The following is a 20,578-nucleotide window of genomic DNA, read 5'->3' on the forward strand; positions in this document are numbered from 1 at the left end:
ACTTGTCAGGTAAAGCCAAGTTTTCACAATATTAGATTTAAGATTAAACCAGCTTACCTACTTTATCATTTTAACATTATACTTTTCATGCAGTGTTTAACAGATTCTTTAATATTTTTCAGTTATTACCGGAAAATATCGGTGATCCGATGGAACTCTTGTCATATCTTGGACCACCCGACGGCACAGGAAATTCAGGCAGTAACGGGAACACGGGAGGCAATAATAATGCAGATGACTTATTATCGTTATTTGATTCCTGAAGGAAAGACAATGCAATTCTTCTGGACAATGAATCTGTGCAATCTTCAGAGTTTCAATGACGAATTGTTCTGCGTGTGGTCGACGCTGGACCGCAGGTTGTGTCCAGTAACGTCTGATATAGTGTCGTGCCATGCCGCAGCGCGTCTGTGATGCCTCGGTCATCGTCTGAGTGTCGCACTTTTTAAGTGTTCACATGATGAACCCTACGGGCAGGAATTTATACCTCTGTGTCGATCACAAAGTTTGATTGTGTCATGCTACGGTTCTGTGAGAGAACGTCTCGTTTATTTCTGTGCAGGAATCTGTTAGTTCTTCGTGCAGGAATTCACATCACTGGTTACGCTGTCCCGGTGTGGTCAGGATGCACCAAAAAAGACAAGCTTCGTACTTGGACACTTGTGTCACATACAAGCAACATATCGTTGAAAATAAAGTGTGTCTGCTAAAACCCGGGAACCGACTTACATCTTGTGACTTATATGTTCATTACCGTCAAAAACCTCATTGCAGTTCATCTGAATACCATGTGACATTTCATCGGTCGTATTTTTTTGTAAAAAAATCTTAAAAACAAATGTGGTGTCATTTTGGATCAAGCAGCAGTACATATTTTAAAGTCTGATTTTATCTCCTATATAGTCGTCAGTAAACCTCATCTTTTGAGGAAATGTTTTTTTATTTATTGTCTAAATTATATACCATATGAGAGTGCATCATGTGTACAGGTACTGTTGAATGTGTACTGTTTGAGGATAACATAAGCTGGGCGAAATAATAGGCAAATGACAGGGTGTAGTAAAAAAAATTGACATTTTCTTGGAAAATGACACTTTTCTTGTACACCCTGTAAAATGTATCTGCTATTTATTGCATTATGTATTATAAACCACGTGTACCATGTATTCTTACATTGTGTAATAGTTGGTGAACCATTTTATGTGCTGTGTGTGTCCTCAAGATCTGTTAGATTCAATAGTAATGATCATACTCCGTGCAAATGCCTATTTTTAGAAAGAAATTTTGTATATAATCATGTAAATAGATTGTATCACCGAATGGTGATCATTAGGAGCTCTACTACTTGAAATGGTCACAGTTTGTTTTAGTGGAAGAATTTGTTGCTTTATCCCAATGGAAAACCTTGGATTGTCGTTTTGGAGCAGATTTAAGGATCTCCTTAGAGATAACTATTGAAAAGTAAACAACTGGACATGCAGAATAACCAGATTATGATAGTGCCTCGCCTGCACTATCCTATACTCTTCCATGGCAAAAAACAAATGGAATTAAACGTCTGCAATGTTAACGTCTGCTCGATGGTCATGAACCTTATTTGTATTCACATGCCTTTGCATTTTAATTTCTGTCAACGAACTAATTATGAATCCTTCCCCTTTAGAGTATCATATCAGATGAAGTGTTCCTGGTCCAAAAGACCGAAAATGAACTTTTTAGTAAATTTAACTTGTCAGAAACATCACACACCGAATCAAAATTTGACACACATTTTCTTGAATTTTAATACATGCCATCAACAGGATACATCTTTTTCTTTACATAAGGTCAACTGCTCTAGACTTGTATATCATTTGTTTTCAAAAGCACAAGTGTCGGGGGGGGGGGGATCTATTTCCATTCTTACAGTTAATAAAACATAAAACCGTTATACTTCTCGTATCATGAGCAAAAGATGGTGCATCGTCATTTGACGTCATGCATACAGATCTATAATGGTATAATGTCATTATTAGGTAAGTGAAAATGTCGTCATATCGCTCCAGTTTTACATGAAGCAAACATAGTACCATATGAACCAGGAAACACAGATCTTCCTTAGAAAATGGTCAACGATTTGGTCAACAAAGCCAACCGGTCATAATCTGCTACAACTCAGAATTTCAATTACTGTTATGCTCCTGGAGATCTTCCCACAGCCTGCTCCTCCGTAGCAGGCTGCACTGTTAGAGGTCAACATCATCTTCCTCTGATCAGCCAGTCCTTGTTGTTGAAGAACTTTTTAATAGCCAGTTGCTTGCCTTCCTCTTAATGTGCAATTTCATCACAATTTGAAGAGTCGTTTGTCGCACCTTAGGTCCTTATTTGAGAATTTTCCAAGATATTTTATTATGAATTTTGTATGATTTCTCCTGATTTCATGCCATTTGCCCAACATATCAGTCGCAAACTAGTTAGTTTTAAACTAGTCCACCTGCCCACTAACATACAAAATGACTGGGTAGCATTGAATAACCTCATCGAGTCCCAAGAAATCAAATCAACCAAAGTTTTAGGAGAGGGACATATTTCTTATGCATCGAGGGGCCGAAACATGAAGAGGCAATATTTCTACCTTTTGTTTCACTGCCTTCATCAAAACAGGATTATTGGTCACCAACGGAAACTAATTGGTATCTTCAGTTTTTTACCGAAAGTTTTAAAACCGGGAGGAAATATGCGATTTTTATTGAAGGAGCTTGTTTTATCTTTATTCACCCATGTAAGTCTTCATGCAACTTCTGACAGTTGGTTCTGGCTTATTGCCTGCTTGTTTTATGTTTTGTGGTATTACTTATTCTCTGGTGTACTATGGATTCATACTTTACAGTGACAACAACGTTTAATAAATTTGGCCACTCCTTGGCTATTTTCCTGCTTTTCCCATAGTTGCATCAAATAATTAAGCAAGGCAATATACGAAGGAAAAGTTTTGCCTAAGAACCGTACTAAATGCTTCTTCATGATACAAAAGTTATCATAAAAATAGACTTTTTCTTGCGATGAACAGGCATACTTGCTTTCCCGCAAACATTGTTCCCAATCAAGTGTATGTCTGTATTACCACCATTCTTCACGAACCACCACACCATATCAATGTTCAACTCGAAAAATAACCAAGAAGTTGTTTGTGCAAATACTGTTTTATTTGATATTTTTTGTCAACATCATTAAAATTGCACCGCTATGGTAGCTATTCCAATTATTCTGAGTCGTCTTTGCCCTGATGCTGGCCTGTCAATTACATCAAATACACACCGCTGTGTGCCCGAATTAAAGGGGTTAAAATCACCCAAAACATTATTGACCCTCTAAGAATATTTTTCTGGAGGTTAAACGGTTAAATCTGCTCCTTAACCTCGCTATATGTCATCACAAATCAAGCTAGTCTCTTGATTATGCTGAAAGAAAAAACTATTTCGGTGTGAGTGACCAATCGATGAAATCACAGTGACATTAGACCAAATTAACGAAAAGCAGGTTGTGTCCCAAATAATGTAACTGAGAGGCCTCTGATGTTATTTAGGTGAGATAACTATGTCATCAAGGTAATTGCTAACATATCAAAGAAATCTGATCTATCAGCAAAAGCTCTCACCCATATCATAAAAGGAGGCCACATAAATTTAAATGCCGTCTTTTTTGGAAATCGCGTTATAGGTAGCATATTTTGTGGAAAGAAAACCAAATACCCCATCTGTTGATTGAGATTATTATCATGTATCATGATTCTTTTAGTCGACTCTCTTAAAATTTTATAATTATTTGGTTAACTCTTCAAAAACCTTTTCACATTTAGTTCGACTTATTTGGTAATTGGAAGTAGTTTACTGTATTTTGTAGCTCCTCAGACATTGGAATACAAAGTCATAGAACCAGTCCCCCAAAGGGTCTTGAAAGTGTAATATAATTATGAATATATATTATATAAATATATAAATATATATTATGTATGCATTTTTAGTATATTTGTATAGTTTTTGTGTTGTCTATTTGTGTAAAATAGTATCGAAAGTAATCTATTTTAGCGATCATCTGGACATTGAGTATTATGTAAAACTGGTAGAAACTGAAGTGTATTCGGATAAACTGTCAGTAATTTCCACAGGAAAAGCCTTTTACTGTTCTGACAGTCTTTGATGTAAGTTGGAAACTTCACTCTTTTTTTGTACCCTCTGTATTCATGATTGATTTGACATTTTCACCAATTTACAGAACATCGGTGTTGTTACATGCGCATTGATGTAGATGAAACAACATGTCAACATGATGTTATAAGCTAACATGACTTCTAACAACCGCACCCTGATGTTTGTTCTGAAAACCGCACTTTAGAATTTTACTCTTTTAGTTTGATGAAGTTCTGAGTAATGAAAATGACCTTGATCATTTCATTCAATATTCTCTAATGAAGTTTTCCTGGTTTACAGTATACAAGCAATGTACTTGTTAAGGATTTGAGGAATACCCGGTTTTATTTGGGTAAACTGTTGTCTCATAATCATCTTGTAATTGTGTAGGATATAGATTTCACTTCGTGTCAACTTGACAGTGCTTATTTGTACATTTTGTATGAAGATGGCTAATTTTCATGACATCGAGGTGTTTTGATAATAGACTAAACAGATTGCATCAATTCCATCATAATAGTTGTGCAAACTGGTTAGGTGCACCTCATTTTTGTCAGAGCAAAGTGTACCAAAAGTTATATCAATTGAGGCGAGGTGAATTGGAATTGTTAACTTTTGCAAAACGGATTATCTGAGCACTTTTCAATAACGGATTGAAAGCAAAGTTTCAATTTTCTGAAGCAATATTTGTAAATTTTTAATATTTTTGACAACTTGTGCTCAGATCCTCCGTCCTTTCTTCAACCTCACACCCCCATATGTCGATGTAGACTCATCTATTCTTTTGTTTATTAAACGATTCCCGCTATTTGGAGGGATGGCCGGTTGTGTCACAAAAACTTTTCGGACAAACTTTTCTTAGCAATTTTGTAAGAACTAAATAATGAGTTTGGAGCCTGATTCTGATGTGCTTCAATGCGTTTTGTGAAAGAAAATTGTATGACTGGACATGAATTCATGAGTTCTTGAATGTTAAGTGGACTACCATGTGGTCATTACTTCAAGTTACGACTGTTTTGACGACAAAAAATACTTCATTATTATCTGCAGCAAGTGGTGATTGTCTAGGCATGCACGTGGTGCATGGAGATTGAAAATTACTAATTCGTTAACTACTTAAAAGTGGTACCCTGTACTTCATATCAACTGCCTTTGCAAAAATTTAAATTTTTAAGATTTGATTGTAACAATTATACACATTTTCCTTGGTGAAAGTAAAACTTGAATGATGTGAACCGGGTCCCATGCTGGTGTCAGCTGAGGGACAGGCCTTTGGGCCTCCTGTCAAAATGAAACATCACCACTTGCAGTAGCTTCTTCTTAGGTTTCTGTTGGACCTTCATGGTAGCAATAGGAGATGGTGTCCATCTCTCTCACTCCATGAAAAATAGCTCTCTGTTAGAAGATTCCTGCTGTGTTTTGTTACATTAACCCTCTGTCGCTGTACATTTGCCTATTTGTAAATATTAGTATACATGTAGGTCCAGTCCTAAGAACTTACCAGTGTATTTCTGTCAAAACTCTACTTTGACAAGTTGGCTTTCTTTGAAATAACCGCTCCTCTTTCTTTCCTTAAAAACGTCTGCTATATTAAAGTTAAACTGGTACCAAGTGGTATTGTAAATTCAAAAGTGCACATTAAATGTGTCATTATTGTGCCTGGGCATAAAGTTAGACTTGAATGAATGCAGCAATGCTTCGAAAAACAGTTTCAAAAAAATATTTTGCAATGAATTTATGAGGCCTGAGATGGGTGATTTCATAATGTTACTTCAGCCTCCTATGAGCTTAAAGCATGAGCACTTCGAAAATGGGACTGGTAGCATACCACGTTCAACAGTGTATCTTCCATAATGAAGTAACGGCCATGTTTATCTGATAAATTGCTGTTTTAGATATTGTGCTCTGAAATTTCGAATTATCCTTCATAATCAGTTCTTCACAATATGATCTACAAATGAGCCATGTAAAATATCTGTGCGAAATTCACAAATGTTATAATTGCTCTTTTATGTCAGTGCTTCTCATTGCGCTTGGAAAATATGCCCATAATATTCACAAATGTAATCCGGAAAAATGCCTCTGTGAAGTAATTTTCAAAATATTTGAATTAAGATGCCAATTTATTTTCATTTCTAGAGTTTGAAATAAAATAGTAGCAATATCTTTGTCAACAAATGTGTGCCTTATTGGTGAGTAATTTGGAAAACTAAATATTCACTTAAAGTAATGATTTCAAATCTTTGGCATATTATCTTTTCGTTGGACGATTTCGTTCCTAACTAATTATTTTCAAGCTTTTTAAAGCTGATTTAACTAACATTAACTAGAAGTGGTCTTCTATTTTTAAGCTGCCTTATCACACCAGAAGTTAATATTACCAGTTACGAATGACAAACTGCCAGGTCACTTTTATATGACCACATAACACAAAACCATCCAATGAGGAAATCATGTAATATTTTCCCTGACAAAATGCGCATATATCTTTTAGGGACCATACCAACCCCTAAATCTTCCTAAAATATTTGTTGATGGGCTGTACTGTCAAGCAGCTTGTCTCGCCGTTAGAGTTAGACTTCATCATAACTAGATCTGAAACTGCTGTACTTTGTCTACAGTGTCTTATTGTCGATTTCAGTTCTAGTTAGGATGAAATCATCATGACCCAAGAAAGCCAAATTGCCAAGACTTCTATCTTGGTTCTGTCGTTTCTTCGGGCCCCTAAAGGTGGCTCTGCCTGTCTCCTCTGCTTTTGTAGTCTTCCCCCTGTAAATATCTTCGACTTGTATAGTTGAATCCAACTTAACTTGGACCAAAAAAAGTGTACATCATGCAGTACATCATGTACACAAATTGAGCCTAAGTTAACTTGAATCAGACTGTACCTGTGCAATCAGTTGACGGCATGACAACCAAGTGATTTTTGCACCAAATTATGTAATTTAGTCTATATGTGATCAATATTTATCTAATAAAATATTATATTATTCGAGGAAAGAATACATTCTCTTCTGTTATTTTTTCCTGTGACTATTGGCCTTCAGTTCAGCACCGTGCATTATTGGTTAATAAGAGCACAGTATGGAAAAGGACCCAGTCCCACCAAGACCCATTTCATCTTTTAAATAATGCCATGGTTTGATATTTCAATATTCTAAGAGATGGAAGTTTTATAAAAGTGTCCAAGAATGTATCAATTCTCATTGGTCAAACATATAATAAAAGGGAAGTGACGAGGACAATTCATTCTTTGTATCAGTATTGAATACAGGTACTTAGTAAGATACTGAGGCTAAGGAAGGTAATGCCAGACACCTATTCCCCCTGTAAATTATTTACACCAGTGTTGGCTATTTCCCCTTTAAATTTGGTAAGTAAAATGAGCCTTCAAATTAAGTTCATGTAAATCAATTTTTTTCTTTCCCATCGACTTGATTCTTGCCTCTTTGATTTGCTCCAGTGGCTGTACCATTTCTCTGTTACATTTGCTACATTAGCTATTTCATATCCCCTTTAAATAACTTGGCCAAGGTCATCCTTTCTCCTTATAAAATAGCCACACAGGAGTTTGCCATTTCCTCTTTGATATTTGCTGACTGAATAATTTCAGTTCAGCGTCTTGGCCATTTCCCCTTTGATATTTCCTGACTGGATAATTTCAGTTAAGAGTGTTGGCAATAATATTGTCTCTGCCCTTAACACTTCTTGTACCATCCTCGCCATTTATCCTCACTCACCCAAACCAAGTAATAACGTTGTTGATTGCCAGTTTTTCATAATCTACCGGGAATTCGATAAACCCATCCATCTCATATGGCTGTCAAGGTTACGGCATGATGTCATGGCAACGCGGCTGATGAATAGCTCCACTTAGTATTCAGTTGGCCATAGAATGACAAGTGTGGAGATGTCGGTGAGAAATGGAGAGGGTAACGTCTGCTGGGTTTGACAGCGATGGTGACACCTGACCATTTTGTGAGAAGATTGTAAAATCTTTGCAATCTCGCCGTTCCTTGCTTGGCTATAGTTGAAGATTGGTACAGCCCCTTCTTCCTTTGGATTGAATCACGCTTCATTTATACCCCTGCACCTGAACACACATCTCGACCACCAATGTTTTTGCATCTCGTCAATATCAAAATACTAGACACAGAACAGAGTATAGGACCACAGGGTCAGGATGCTCAATGAAAACACATTCCACAAACAAAATTGGTTGCTGAGCTCAGTTGAAAGAAATCCAACTGTTCACTCTTTGAGTATGGTTATCAAAATGCACCTTCTCACTCTTCCAGCTGGTTATCAAGCCCAAGTCACTCTTCCAGTCTTTACAGCCTAGGTAATGGAGTAAACCTAAAGACTTATGGTTCTTCTTCTTAATGATGTTGTGATGTTGCATTTTTTGGGAACAGGATGATTTATATACATGTAGCTGGAACTCTGACCCATGAGATAGCAGACATATGAATAGGATGACAAAATGTTCTGTAATAGTTCTATGCATCCTGCACTCCAGACGCAGTGGCCCGGCCTCGTTCCTCATCCTAACCATAAGGAGACAGACCGAATTAGGTTGACGCAATGGGCTGCCCAGGGAGTCTTATGCATCCCAGTACGACAAGGGACTTTCAATATACTCCGCCTCTCATCATTTTGTATATGATGCAGGAGTGAAGAAATCCTACCTCTCAGGATGAGATTGTTGAGGTAAAATATATCAGCTCTCACTGTAACAACAGTGTTGCAAAGCATCCCCTCCTACTCCCGAACATCACCTATCTCAACATCGTCACAACCTGGGTGATCCCCTCCTCCTGTCCTGAAGCACAAATAACTCACATCCCATAGCATCCCCTCTTACCAAAAAAGTTTTATGCATGTAATTTTTCTAACGAAGTTCTTTGAAACATCCTTGCTCTCACTGTCCTTACACAACATTGTCACACCCCAACCACCACCACCCCTCGGGAATTCAACCAGGGACCACTCTCAGGACAGGCACAGGTATAGAGCATTATTGTACATCTATTTTAATTGGCACCTCAAGTGGGTACAACAATCTTAAAAACCCACCCATTTTGCTGGCACATTCATCATCACTGCCACTGTCTGTCCATGATAAGCAGTCAGTAGTTAAGTAGGTGACACTTGGTACATGGTAGGGGATATTATAAAACAACCCCTATTTAGTGGTAAATTGAGAGCACTTTGGTACGTTCAAACAAAAAAAAGGTGTGGTGTGTGATGTTATCAATCAGTGTTTGTCTAGAACTGCAAGGCACAACCAAGGACAGGACGTAAAGAAGACAATTCGAAATTCGCGCTGCGAATGTGTCGCCATCTGCACGAAATTCGATGAACTGCGCTCCGCGAAGACACTTCCGTTTACGTGGCTGACAGCTTCCGCCATATTCGCTGGTTTGTTTATGGATAAATAACTGTTACAAAATCTGTTTTCATCCTTGTAATCAGAGGATCAAGACAATTGCAAAGCAATTGAAAATGAAGCTGACATTATTACGGTTCTTATGCATAGCATCTGTTGTTGTATTTCACGCTAATTGCGATGAACATAACCATCTTGTAAGTAGTTGTTCCTGTGTTTTGAGGTGTTGGTGTGTATTCCCTCTGCATTCTGCGTGCATTCCTGTGTAGGCCTATATAATTCTGTCTTCTCAAAATGTCCGACAAAATCTTGAAATCCTAGATATTTCCCATCTACGAAGAGGTGAAAGATATTTGACAGCCTGCTGTGCCGTAAGCCAAGGCCGAGTGATCAGATCAGTCTGTCCAGTTCAAAATACGAGTGACACTGACAGGAGAGAAGACATGGATTTATGGAATTGGAAGAGAAATTGAAAATTCAGAAAAACATTTTTCCTGTTTAGTCTAAACTCGAAGCTTTTATAAATTATAAGTCCCTGACCATGTCTACCCTGTCTGCACTGCATTTGTTGTCCATCGAAGCCAAGGCTGGGCAGGTGGGACTGGGAGTGGGAGAGGCGTACACGTCGTTGGCCTAGAAGGCTTGACTGAGCAAGTCATGAAGGACCGATCCCTGGAGGCCTACACTGTCAACAAACACACCTTTTCATCGACTCCGAGCGTAATAAGAAAATGACACTAGGCCTAAATCAAACCACCATCACTGTAGTGTATTATATCCGTCCCGTATAAGACTTCCGAAACATACCTTTACTATTAGCGGGGCCAAATTTACCAATGAGGTAGTTTAGTTTGATGTCTTTGTATCAGTCTATGTGTCAGTCCAGACCATACACTTGGTCTTGGGATGCAGTGGATAAGATAACCCATTCATCACATAGGGCCTATATATGAGCAATACATCCGGCATACTGATTATGATAATGGCCCTTGCAAGTTAAAATTTCACTACAGCAACGTCCATTGGTGAATCGTCCAGCCAATCTCAGTTCAAGCCATTTAATTGTGGCAGTCTATGAGCTGAGGTCAGGAATATGAATAGGATGACAAAACCACTGAGTAATAATCTACGATATGGTTAATGTTATGTCTTCATCCTGACTGAGCACTTAATGGGATCATGGGATCATTACTAGCGATCGCTGCCTCTATAATCTATTCTCCAATTCATTTCAAAATGCTCACCATCAAACAATAATCACTTGGCTGCATTATTATCAGAGTGTTGTTCAGGCTCGAGACAAAATATGTTACTTAATAGCAGTAAAAATCAATACTGATTCGTATCTAGCTGCATGTGCACATGAAATCTGATTGGAACATGTGGTTTATTCTGCGACTGCTGTTTTAAGTCGATAAAGCACAGCCTGCAGAGGCTAAAATGTAATCAATAATTTACTTGCGTGGCTCTGACCTTATTGATTTTTTCTTTCGAAGCTGCCATCCAGTAGATTGACCTCTCATGGACTGCAAACTAAGCAGTGCAGTGACAAAATGTTTAACTCCTGTAAACTGGCTTTCTAAAAAGGACCAGAGTTGGAGTTACTGAGGTAACTGAAAAAGACAATATATCCTGATTCTTCCAAGTGTTGCTTTTCGGAGAACAACAATTCTTTGAGAAGTTCAAACTGTTGTTATGTTTGTGTTTCGATATGGAATTTAAGACCCTAAGATATCAGTGCTTGAGTTAAAACAATTCTTTATCTGTCTTTGCAGTATGAGGATGGTGAAGAGGTGGTCCTATGGATGAACACAGTCGGTCCCTACCACAACAGGCAGGAGACATACTCCTATTTCTCCTTGCCATTCTGTGTTGGACAGAAACGAGAGATAGGGCATTATCACGAGACCCTGGGTGAAGCCTTGCAGGGAGTTGAGCTCGAGTTCAGTGGCCTCGACATTGACTTCAAAGGTATGCATTGTTCTTGATATTTGTCAGTTGTCAATTGTTGAAGATTGCTTGTATGGTTGTAAATTGAGTGAGGTTCATGAATCAGAATGGTTCAAGATCTTGTAAATGTGGTGCAGTTGTTTCTTTGTCAGTGTTAATCACAGTTTACTTGCAATCTACTATTCTATTAATTAGTAAATGGCAGTCAACAAGAAGTGCTACCAGCAGTCACTAAGTTACAACTTCTTGTCTTTTTCAGCTGATGTTGGCAAGACCCAGTACTGTGAGGTAACTCTCTCATCAGAAAAATACCAAGCATTTGTGTATGCCGTGAAAAATCACTATTGGTATCAAATGTACATTGATGATCTGCCAATATGGGGTAAGTAGAATTGTTGGCTTGGAAGCACTAGATATGATATTGCTTCATCATGTTAAAAAAGAGTGAAGTCTTATCACCTTTAAATTTGCGACTGTGATAGTCCTGTTGCTGAAGGCAAATTGCAAAATGTTACTGGTATGTTGCTACATGTTAAGCAATAAAACTGATTTGCCAAGACAGTGCACAGTGTATTGTTGGCATGCTATTTACACAGTCTACCTTTACCAAGTAGAGAAACAATCATGACTAAATCCACCTGTTTACAAATAGCTGTGGTTTGAGGTGTTGGTAATATAAAACAAAAATCAACTTCCTTTTCAAGGTATTGTTGGCGAGATTGATGAAGGTGGAGAAGGCTACTACGTGTGGACCCACAAAAAGTTCGATATTGGTCACAATGGAAAGCAGATAGTTGATGTGAACCTCACCAGTGAAGTCAAGGTCAAGTTGGCACCTGGTATTAAAATGCCATTCACTTACGAGGTAGGTTGTATATGCCAGATGAAAATCCGAAGTTTTACTTATTACTTTGACCAGTATGATATATGGCCAGGTGGGATGAATGGAATGTGCAGCTGTGCAAATTAATTGATATGATGTATATTGTAAGTTCATCTTGTTTACATCTAATGTGAAAGTATGTTTTGCAGGTGAAATGGCACAAGTCAAATGTGAAATACGATGATCGATTCGACAAGTACTTGGATCCAAATTTCTTCCAACATAGGGTGAGGGTACATTTTGTAACTATGAGTATTAGACTAGAGGGATCTGTCCAGTAACCCATTGCAGCCTTGGTCTGTGTGGGTGAGTGAACTCACTCCTGATCCTATGGGCTTTGTTTAACAGAGTATGCAGGCATGTCACCTTGAGACCTGAAGTCAACTGGCACATTGAACAATATTACTTGATGGAGACAAGTGGACTGACTGGGGATTGAACCCAAAAGCTCAAGGGTATTTCCAGCATCAGTCTTTGTGCTGTGCCACTCTGGTGGCCCCAGGCACAAATGTTGCATGTCTACATTTGTTAAAGAATCAATATATTGTGACCTTTGCCTTATTTTCAGATTCATTGGTTCTCTATTTTCAACTCATTCATGATGGTCATCTTCTTGGTCGGTCTTGTCAGTATGATCTTGATGAGGACGCTGAGGAAGGACTATGCTCGTTACAGCAAGGATGATGACCTTGATGATATGGTAGGTTGTTCTCCGCATAGGTATATCTACAATGCGTGGCATTTAGAAACAGTGCCAGTCTGATGTTTTCCAAATGGATGCATTGTGCCCTTTACATCTAAAATGTTAACAGCTGTTGGGTATCTATTGAAAAATGTCTCTGTCCTCATGTTTAAATGACAGCTATGCAATTACTCAAATGACTGATTATAGCAAAAACAGATGATGTTGTATGAAAATCATGCTCTTCTGAAATATTTTCAGGAACGTGACCTAGGTGATGAGTATGGTTGGAAGCAAGTCCATGGAGATGTTTTCCGCCCAGCAACCCACCCCATGTTGTTCTCTGCTCTCATCGGATCAGGATACCAAATATTCGTGGTCTCATTCTGTGTGATATTCTTGGCCATTGTTGGAGAACTCTATACAGAGTAAGTATTGCTCGGGACTATTCCTCGGAGTGGGTCGATGATCTGTTACGATTTGTGACCTTGCTATCTGACTTTGGACAACAACGTATTTAGGCTTCTAAAACTCCTGAAGTTCTTTGAGGATTCTGTATATGCCTTGTCCTTTGTCATTATCCAGAGCTCAGATCTGCTTCTCAAAGCCCAAGTTTGTGTGTGCCAACAAATGATTTCTGGTGTTCAGTGGGTGAAGGGATAATCCCAGCTTCATCTTTGAGTTTCATCGATACAACCCTCAGTGCAGAAATTATGTATGATAATAAAGCCTATTGTTGTTTCCAGGCGTGGATCACTGCTTAGTACAGCCATCTTTGTGTATGCAGCCACATCACCGGTCAATGGTTACTTTGGAGGAAGTTTATATGCCAGGATGGGAGGTAAAGAATTTGACTCTTTTGCTTTGCTATAGCTCTTTCCAGTACCCTAGGTCTGTTTTCTAACAACTGTCTCTGCTGCTAGGGCCCCACAGGAGGAGCACTCTAGAAGAGGACAATGCGGCAACTCAGCTGTGTTTAAATTGGTGGGCCTTTGGCTGGGAGTTGGACATCTATTACCAGTACACCATCAGTATAGCTGGGAGAATCAAATTTCCTGCTCACAGTCTTATGAGTGGGACTACCTATCAATCTGTCTGAGAGATAGTATTAGTTTGAATATTCTAACATCCTAATTGTATTTTAGGAAAAGTTTGGATCAAGCAGATGCTGATGAGTTCATTCCTCGTGCCAGCCCTCGTCTGTGGTACAGCCTTCTTCATCAACTTCATTGCCATATATTACCATGCCTCAAGAGCTATTCCATTTGGAACTATGGTGAGTATTGTTCTGATCAGTTATAGTGCAGAGATCAAGTTAATCTTAATGTAAACCAAAGCTGTTGACTTTGTTGGTCTCTCTACTTCGTTGATCTTAGCAGTGGGTTTACACTGTCACCACGAGGGATAAACAGACAAACCTTGGCTGTTGGCTACCCTGCCATGGACAAGGTTCAAGTCTCGAGTAACCTGGATCACGTTGTGAACTGGAAAGGGATTCTTGTGGCTGTCACAAATATGGTGGAGACTCAAGTTGAGAGAGTGAAGGATTAGTTGGTGAAACCAAAAGTTGTTGGCCTTTCTTCCTAATGTGTCAATGCCAGTGGGGTAATGAAGAGCTCCCAAAACGAATTCCGTACGGGTGGCAAAATCAGATAGATGCTGTGCAGAGTTTGACTAGCATTGTATGCCATTACAGGAATCTAGATGTCATAAAAAAATTCTCATTACAGGTGGCCGTGACGTGCATTTGCCTCTTTGTGATATTACCATTGAATCTTGTTGGCACTGTCGTTGGGAGGAACATGGCTGGCCAGCCCAACTACCCCTGCAGAATCAACGCAGTGCCAAGACCTATTCCTGAAAAGAAATGGTGAGTCTGTTGTTGATTTATTGTTTTCTTTGAGAAGTAGCAGATATGGTTTACCATTGTGACTCAGGCGGGAATTGCTGCTGGGTTGCAACCTATGACTCATTCAGGTGGCTTACATAAATGAAGAATACCATAAAGAATAAGGCTGATGCACGATGAGAACCTCCACCTGTCGTCATGATGGTGATCAAGGAGAGAATGTCAGGGGAATGATACTCGCCTCCTTTATAGAAGACTGGATGTCTAACATCTGCAGACTTGACTAGGACTATGGTATTGGCAATCTCGACATAAATTTTGGCATTTTACTTTGACCTCGTAGAGAATTTCCTCTTGGGTGGCCTTTATACCAGCAGATTATTCATATTTTATTTTTTGCAGGTTTATGGAGCCAGCTGTGATCACCTTTCTTGGAGGAATCCTGCCATTTGGATCCATTTTCATTGAAATGTAAGTCGCTGATTTTTTTTCTGAAGCCTCCGAAGGAATTTCTTCTGAAGTGCTAATCCCAGAAGAACAGTGAACCAAATATTGCATACATTTTAATCCTCAAAAGAAAGTTGGGGTCATTCTCTTTGGCTTTTTTGGTTGCGGCACGTAATATATTAGCACACTTTCTTCTATTTCAGGTATTTCATCTTCACATCATTCTGGGCATACAAGATCTACTATGTGTATGGTTTCATGCTGCTTGTCCTAGTCATTCTCATCATTGTAACCGTGTGTGTAACAATAGTTTGCACGTATTTCCTTCTCAACGCAGAAGATTATCGATGGTAAGTGATTGATAAATGGAATATGTCAGTGTCTTGAGCAAATTTTCAGTGTCCTTGGTGAACACGTCTGGGGTGGGTGTTTCAGATAGTCTAACTTGTAAAAAAATGTTTTTTTAGGATCTTTGATAACTCTGCTGATAAAGTTGACTTTATGTTATTATTAATGAATAATTTCCTTTTTTCTTCAGGCAATGGACCAGCTTTCTTGCTGCGGGATCAACTGCAGGATATGTGTATCTATATTCCTTTTACTACTTCTTCTTTAAAACTAAGTAAGTACCAATCGAGAGTTGTTATGATGAAATAGGCTGCACCAGTTGACCCCTTAACTAAGAGAACTTGAAAGTGAAAGTGTAAAATGGTGTTGTGAATTGCAAGGTGCATTGCTAAATCAACCTATATCTGTGTCTAAGGTTGTTTGGCTCTTCGTAGAATAACCTCTTCCACATGTTGAATCAGGGATGGCAGTGATTGCTTTATAGGCATGTTTAGAGAAAGAATAGAGTCTGGTCATAATGAAAACTGAAATCTGTTGTATATGTTGAAGATGTTGAATCCATTTTCAGTTTCAAAATGTACGGTTTCTTTTCAGGATGTATGGATTTTTCCAGACAACATTCTATTTTGGTTACATGGCGTTGTTTAGTGGAGCCTTGGGAATCATGTGTGGTAAGTTTTCATCTGAAAGATACGTCACTTCCTTTCAATTAAAAAAGTTTTTGAGTTGGTGAGTTTCTCGCCATGAGTACAGAATTTGTTACGTGTAAGACAGTTCAATGAATTGGCAAAAGAATATTGGTTTTCAAGGGACCTTTTGAATACAGCTAAAAAATCCAAAGATTGAGTAATCACTTTCTCAGATAAAAAATTGCAATTTGTGAAGTTTGCGACACCTTTTGATGGTGTGACTAAAGAGAACTAATCTGATTTATCCTTTCCTTACAGGCACTGTGGGTTATATGGGAACAAACTTCTTCGTTAGAAAGATCTATTCTACCGTGAAAATTGACTAAGGCAAGTGAAGACGGAAATTAGCAACGGACAGAGTGGACCAGCTCAAGCTGAATATCGGGAGAAAAATGGATGTGGTCTTGTGTGGTGTTTACAACGTAAGATGGCTGTGAGAGATTGAGAGACAAAATGATACTTTGGTTGGCTGTTGGAAATTTCCATGTGAATTTGTTGGGAGATTATTTGTTGGTGTTTGGTGTGTGAATTAGTGGAAAGTACGAGGATCATGGGACAGGACTAAGTGACCCAGGTTTATGAAACAGCTCCGCTTCACTACCGTGGACTTTGTCTTTTATGAAAGATGTGTCTGATTGCCGAAAATCTGGGCTGTGCCAAACTGTCAAAAGAAGTCGAGATCAAGTTTAGGACAATGATATCAAGTCTGGTCTGGCTGATTAAAGAAAGTTGGTTCCTTGAACTAAAAACTAATCGGACATGATGCCAGATGTTTAGGGAACCTGGGCCGAAATCGGAAAGCCTCCATAACAGTATTACAGATTGAAGTTGGACTGGTTCCTCTGTCTACTTTGTGCTGTAGCTAGCTCTTATGGAGGCTTCTGAGATAGGCCCAGTTTCAGAACATTTGTTCCTTTGAAAGGAAACCAATTAAGAATTCTTTCTTTGTTTTTCTTTTGTATTCTGGAAGAGTTTGGGTGTAGCCTTGGGTAGATTTATAATAGCGTTTGGAACAAGCTTGGGGTGATTAAGATTTACCCCGCCATGTTAACCAGTTGTAATAATTGTTGTAGGACAACAAATGATGGACTTGGTGCAAAAATCAACGGATTTCATCACTAGTGTGTCAGAATTCCTGATGGCTGTTTTTTATTTCATGTATCACGCTGTGTAGGCTCTTGACTAAGTTAAAGGGGAACTAAATGCAGGAACCAGGAGGTCCATTATTGGTGGTCTCCTGATCACTAATAAACACTACTAGGCTACTCAAAACTGGTTTGAATACTTCTTATTACTGTGAGATAACAGAGACACCTATTGGTGACTTTGTGTAACTGAATCTGGCCCACTTAGCTCCTGCCTGTAGAGGCCCTTTAACTTATACTAGGTCATAAAAGGTTGGTTAAAGCTTTAACAGTGATATTAGCTTTCATCAGTTTTGTATGATCTCTGAACATGCTGTGCCAGATAAAATATATAATCATATTTATTTATTTCAAATAACTTGGTTCCACTGCATGGAATCCTGTGTGTTGTCATGCTCATAGCATGTGGTGCAACTTGCTTTTAACCATTTCACATCAGGATTTTATGACTTCAAAGAAGCCACTTTGTCGGTTTGGCCTATTCCTGCACGATATAATGCAGCACTTTTCCGTACAAGTTGATTGAAATATGTGCAAGAAGCCTATGTCGTTCTCAAATCCTTATGTGTAATGTCTTGTGTCAATTCCCATAGCAAATCATATGACCTTTGACTGCAGTTAAGTTTTGAACTTTCATCACACAAAGTGCTGGTAGTTGACATTCGACATGTGAGAAAAAAGTACTGAACTCTCTCAAAGGAAAAGAATTTCATCCATGTCTTGATATCGAAGTAGGATGTGCTGTGGGCATTGCACATCCAATGGTACAATTTTGAACTCCAGTATTGAGTATAGATTTGTTAAATATGGATGAGTGGGTTTTCTATATAGTGTAAATTCAATTGTGTATATATTAGATCATGCTAATCAGGACTATGTACTTCGCTTCATTTCTACAGCTGAAGGACTGGTGATACTGGCCCCGTAAAAAAAATTTCTGCATCTGGCAGTAACTTGTTAATGGGTGGCTTGCCATATAGCCATTGTTGCTCTGGCACCTGAACAAAGAAATCAAGAATTTCTCATTTCAAGAATTTCTATTTGGAATGGAATTCTTTGCAGTAGCAAATAGAAATATGGTGTGCGCCCTGTTCGTAAATTATATGCCTCAAGATGTTAAATTGATTCACCAGGTTGTTTACATGTAGGTCCATCTTTGTACAGTATATGATATAAATGAGTTGTAATTATTCTCCTCTAGAAGTGAACTGGTCCCTTTTTGACAGCATGGAATGTTCTGACCAGTGTGAATTGCCCGCTGTCCAAAATTGGCTGGTGATTGGTAGTGTGTGTGGTGTGTGACATCTGTACATGTAGTTATATTGCCAGGCATTTCTATAGCACACTAGACTTTCTGTTGGCCATCTCCATATCTTAAGATCGTGTACGGCACTTCCCTGGGTTTTCAAAGGACATACTAGTATTACTACACATTATACACTGTATTTTGGGAAGCCCAACTGCATGTGCTTTATTCAAGGTAAACAGGTAACCATTTCAATGATGCAGTTGTGTGCTATTTATCTAATGTACTAGCAAGTGTCGATTAATCTATGCTTGGTACTCGTAATGTCAACGAAGTGCCAAGTATTGTTAGGACAAATTCAGTGTCTTTTAGTGTGTTGAGCATGTATTTCTTAAGAGTTTTAAGAGTGTGACCTTTAAAAAACCAGGCCTTTGTTGTCTTCTGTAAATATCTCATTGTCTTGATCACAATTAACATGGATAACAAGTATTTTGTAAAAAAAGAATGGAATAATTCGTCCATCGTTGTATCTAGTCGTATAAGTTTTCATTTACTACCACTTTCAATTCGAGAGCGTTCAACGAATACCACTGCACAGACATCACTGAAAGTCGGAGACAATGTGGCAGGATGATGAGACCGTCAACGAGATGAGACAGTCACAAACAGACCTGAACCTTCATCAACTCAGACAAAGACCAAGTCGGGCTGGGTGTGACTGTCTCATCTCTCAAACCGTGATGACAGGACGGCGGGGCAGCTAGAAGTATATAATGAGAGTCCTCTGAGACACTAACAAACAGACTTGAACCTTCACCAACTCGGACAAAGACTAAGTCGGGCTAGGTGAAAATCAGGCTTGGTGTAATAGTCTCATCTCTCTCACCGTGTCGACATGACAGCGGGGCAGCCAGCAGGACAATGGGGCTGGATGTGACTGTCTTATCTCGTTTACCGTGATGACAGGACGCAGGGCAGCAGGCAGCTTTTGTCATAATCAGGCTGGGTGTGATAGTCCCATCTCTCTCACCGTGTTGACATGACAGCAGGGCAGCCAGGAGGACATAATGGGGCTGGATGTGACTGTCTTATAGTTCTCACTGGGTCAAAATGACGACGGGGCAGGCAACAGGACATAATGGGACTGCTTGTGACTGTCTCATCTCGTTTACGGTGTTGACAGGACGGCGTGGCAGGCAACAGGACTGAATCTGGCTGTGTAAGACTGTCTCATCTGTTTCACCGTGTCGACATGATGGCGGGGCAGCTAGAAGTATATAATGAGAGTCCTCTGAGACAGTCACAAACAGACTTGAACCTTCACCAACTCAGACAAAGACTAAGTCGGGCTGGGTGTGACTACCTCATCTCTCAAACAGTAATGACAGGACGGCCGGGTGGTCATAATCAGGCTAGGACATAATGGGGCTGGATGTGACTGTCTCATCTCGTTTACGGTGTTTACAGGACGGCGTGGCAGGCAACAGGACAGTCTGGCTGTGTGTGACTGTCTCATCTATTTCACCGTGTCGACATGATGGCGGGGCAGCTAGAAGTATATAATGAGAGTCCTCTGAGACACTAACAAACAGACTTGAACCTTCACCAACTCAGACAAAGACTAAGTCGGGCTAGGTGATAATCAGACTTGGTGTAATAGTCTCATCTCTCTCACCGTGTCGACATGACAGCGGGGCAGCCAGCAGAACATAATGGGGCTGGATGTGACTATCTTATCTCGTTTACCGTGATGACAGGACGCAGGGCAGCAGGTAGCTTTT

General features: G+C 39.2%; 2 protein-coding genes across 13 annotated transcripts in view; both read left to right on the forward strand.

Moving 5' to 3' along the window:
- Window positions 1-7,174, forward strand: part of LOC135489952 (zinc finger MIZ domain-containing protein 1-like) — a 178,093-nt gene extending 170,919 nt beyond the window's left edge. For all 12 annotated transcript variants that reach the window (XM_064775617.1, XM_064775633.1, XM_064775623.1 and 9 more), the window contains one exon: window positions 123-7,174. In XM_064775617.1, the coding sequence (XP_064631687.1) occupies window positions 123-263 (141 nt within the window). In that variant the 3' untranslated portion in view covers window positions 264-7,174. The remainder of the gene's footprint in view (window positions 1-122) is intronic.
- Window positions 7,175-9,573: 2,399 nt separating this feature from the next.
- LOC135489905 (transmembrane 9 superfamily member 3-like) lies at window positions 9,574-19,330 on the forward strand. The gene is made up of 15 exons (XM_064775535.1): window positions 9,574-9,755; window positions 11,334-11,529; window positions 11,768-11,890; window positions 12,213-12,373; window positions 12,541-12,618; window positions 12,960-13,091; window positions 13,335-13,501; window positions 13,820-13,914; window positions 14,219-14,349; window positions 14,804-14,943; window positions 15,325-15,393; window positions 15,573-15,719; window positions 15,908-15,991; window positions 16,312-16,388; window positions 16,665-19,330. Exons 1-15 carry the CDS (start codon window positions 9,675-9,677, stop codon window positions 16,730-16,732), a joined length of 1,749 nt encoding a protein of 582 aa, XP_064631605.1. The 5' UTR covers window positions 9,574-9,674; the 3' UTR covers window positions 16,733-19,330.
- Window positions 19,331-20,578: the final 1,248 nt, after the last annotated feature.

This window comes from Lineus longissimus, chromosome 1, assembly GCF_910592395.1.
Source record: "Lineus longissimus chromosome 1, tnLinLong1.2, whole genome shotgun sequence".
In the NCBI taxonomy this organism is placed as follows: domain Eukaryota; kingdom Metazoa; phylum Nemertea; class Pilidiophora; order Heteronemertea; family Lineidae; genus Lineus; species Lineus longissimus.

Coding starts and splice junctions, on each gene's coding strand:
- LOC135489905 (XM_064775535.1), top strand. CDS start 9,675: ATGAAGCTGACATTATTACGGTTCTTATGCATAGCATCTGTTGTTGTA. Junction 15,720..15,907: donor AACGCAGAAGATTATCGATG/GTAAGTGATTGA, acceptor TTTTTTCTTCAG/GCAATGGACCAGCTTTCTTG. Junction 15,992..16,311: donor TACTTCTTCTTTAAAACTAA/GTAAGTACCAAT, acceptor GTTTCTTTTCAG/GATGTATGGATTTTTCCAGA.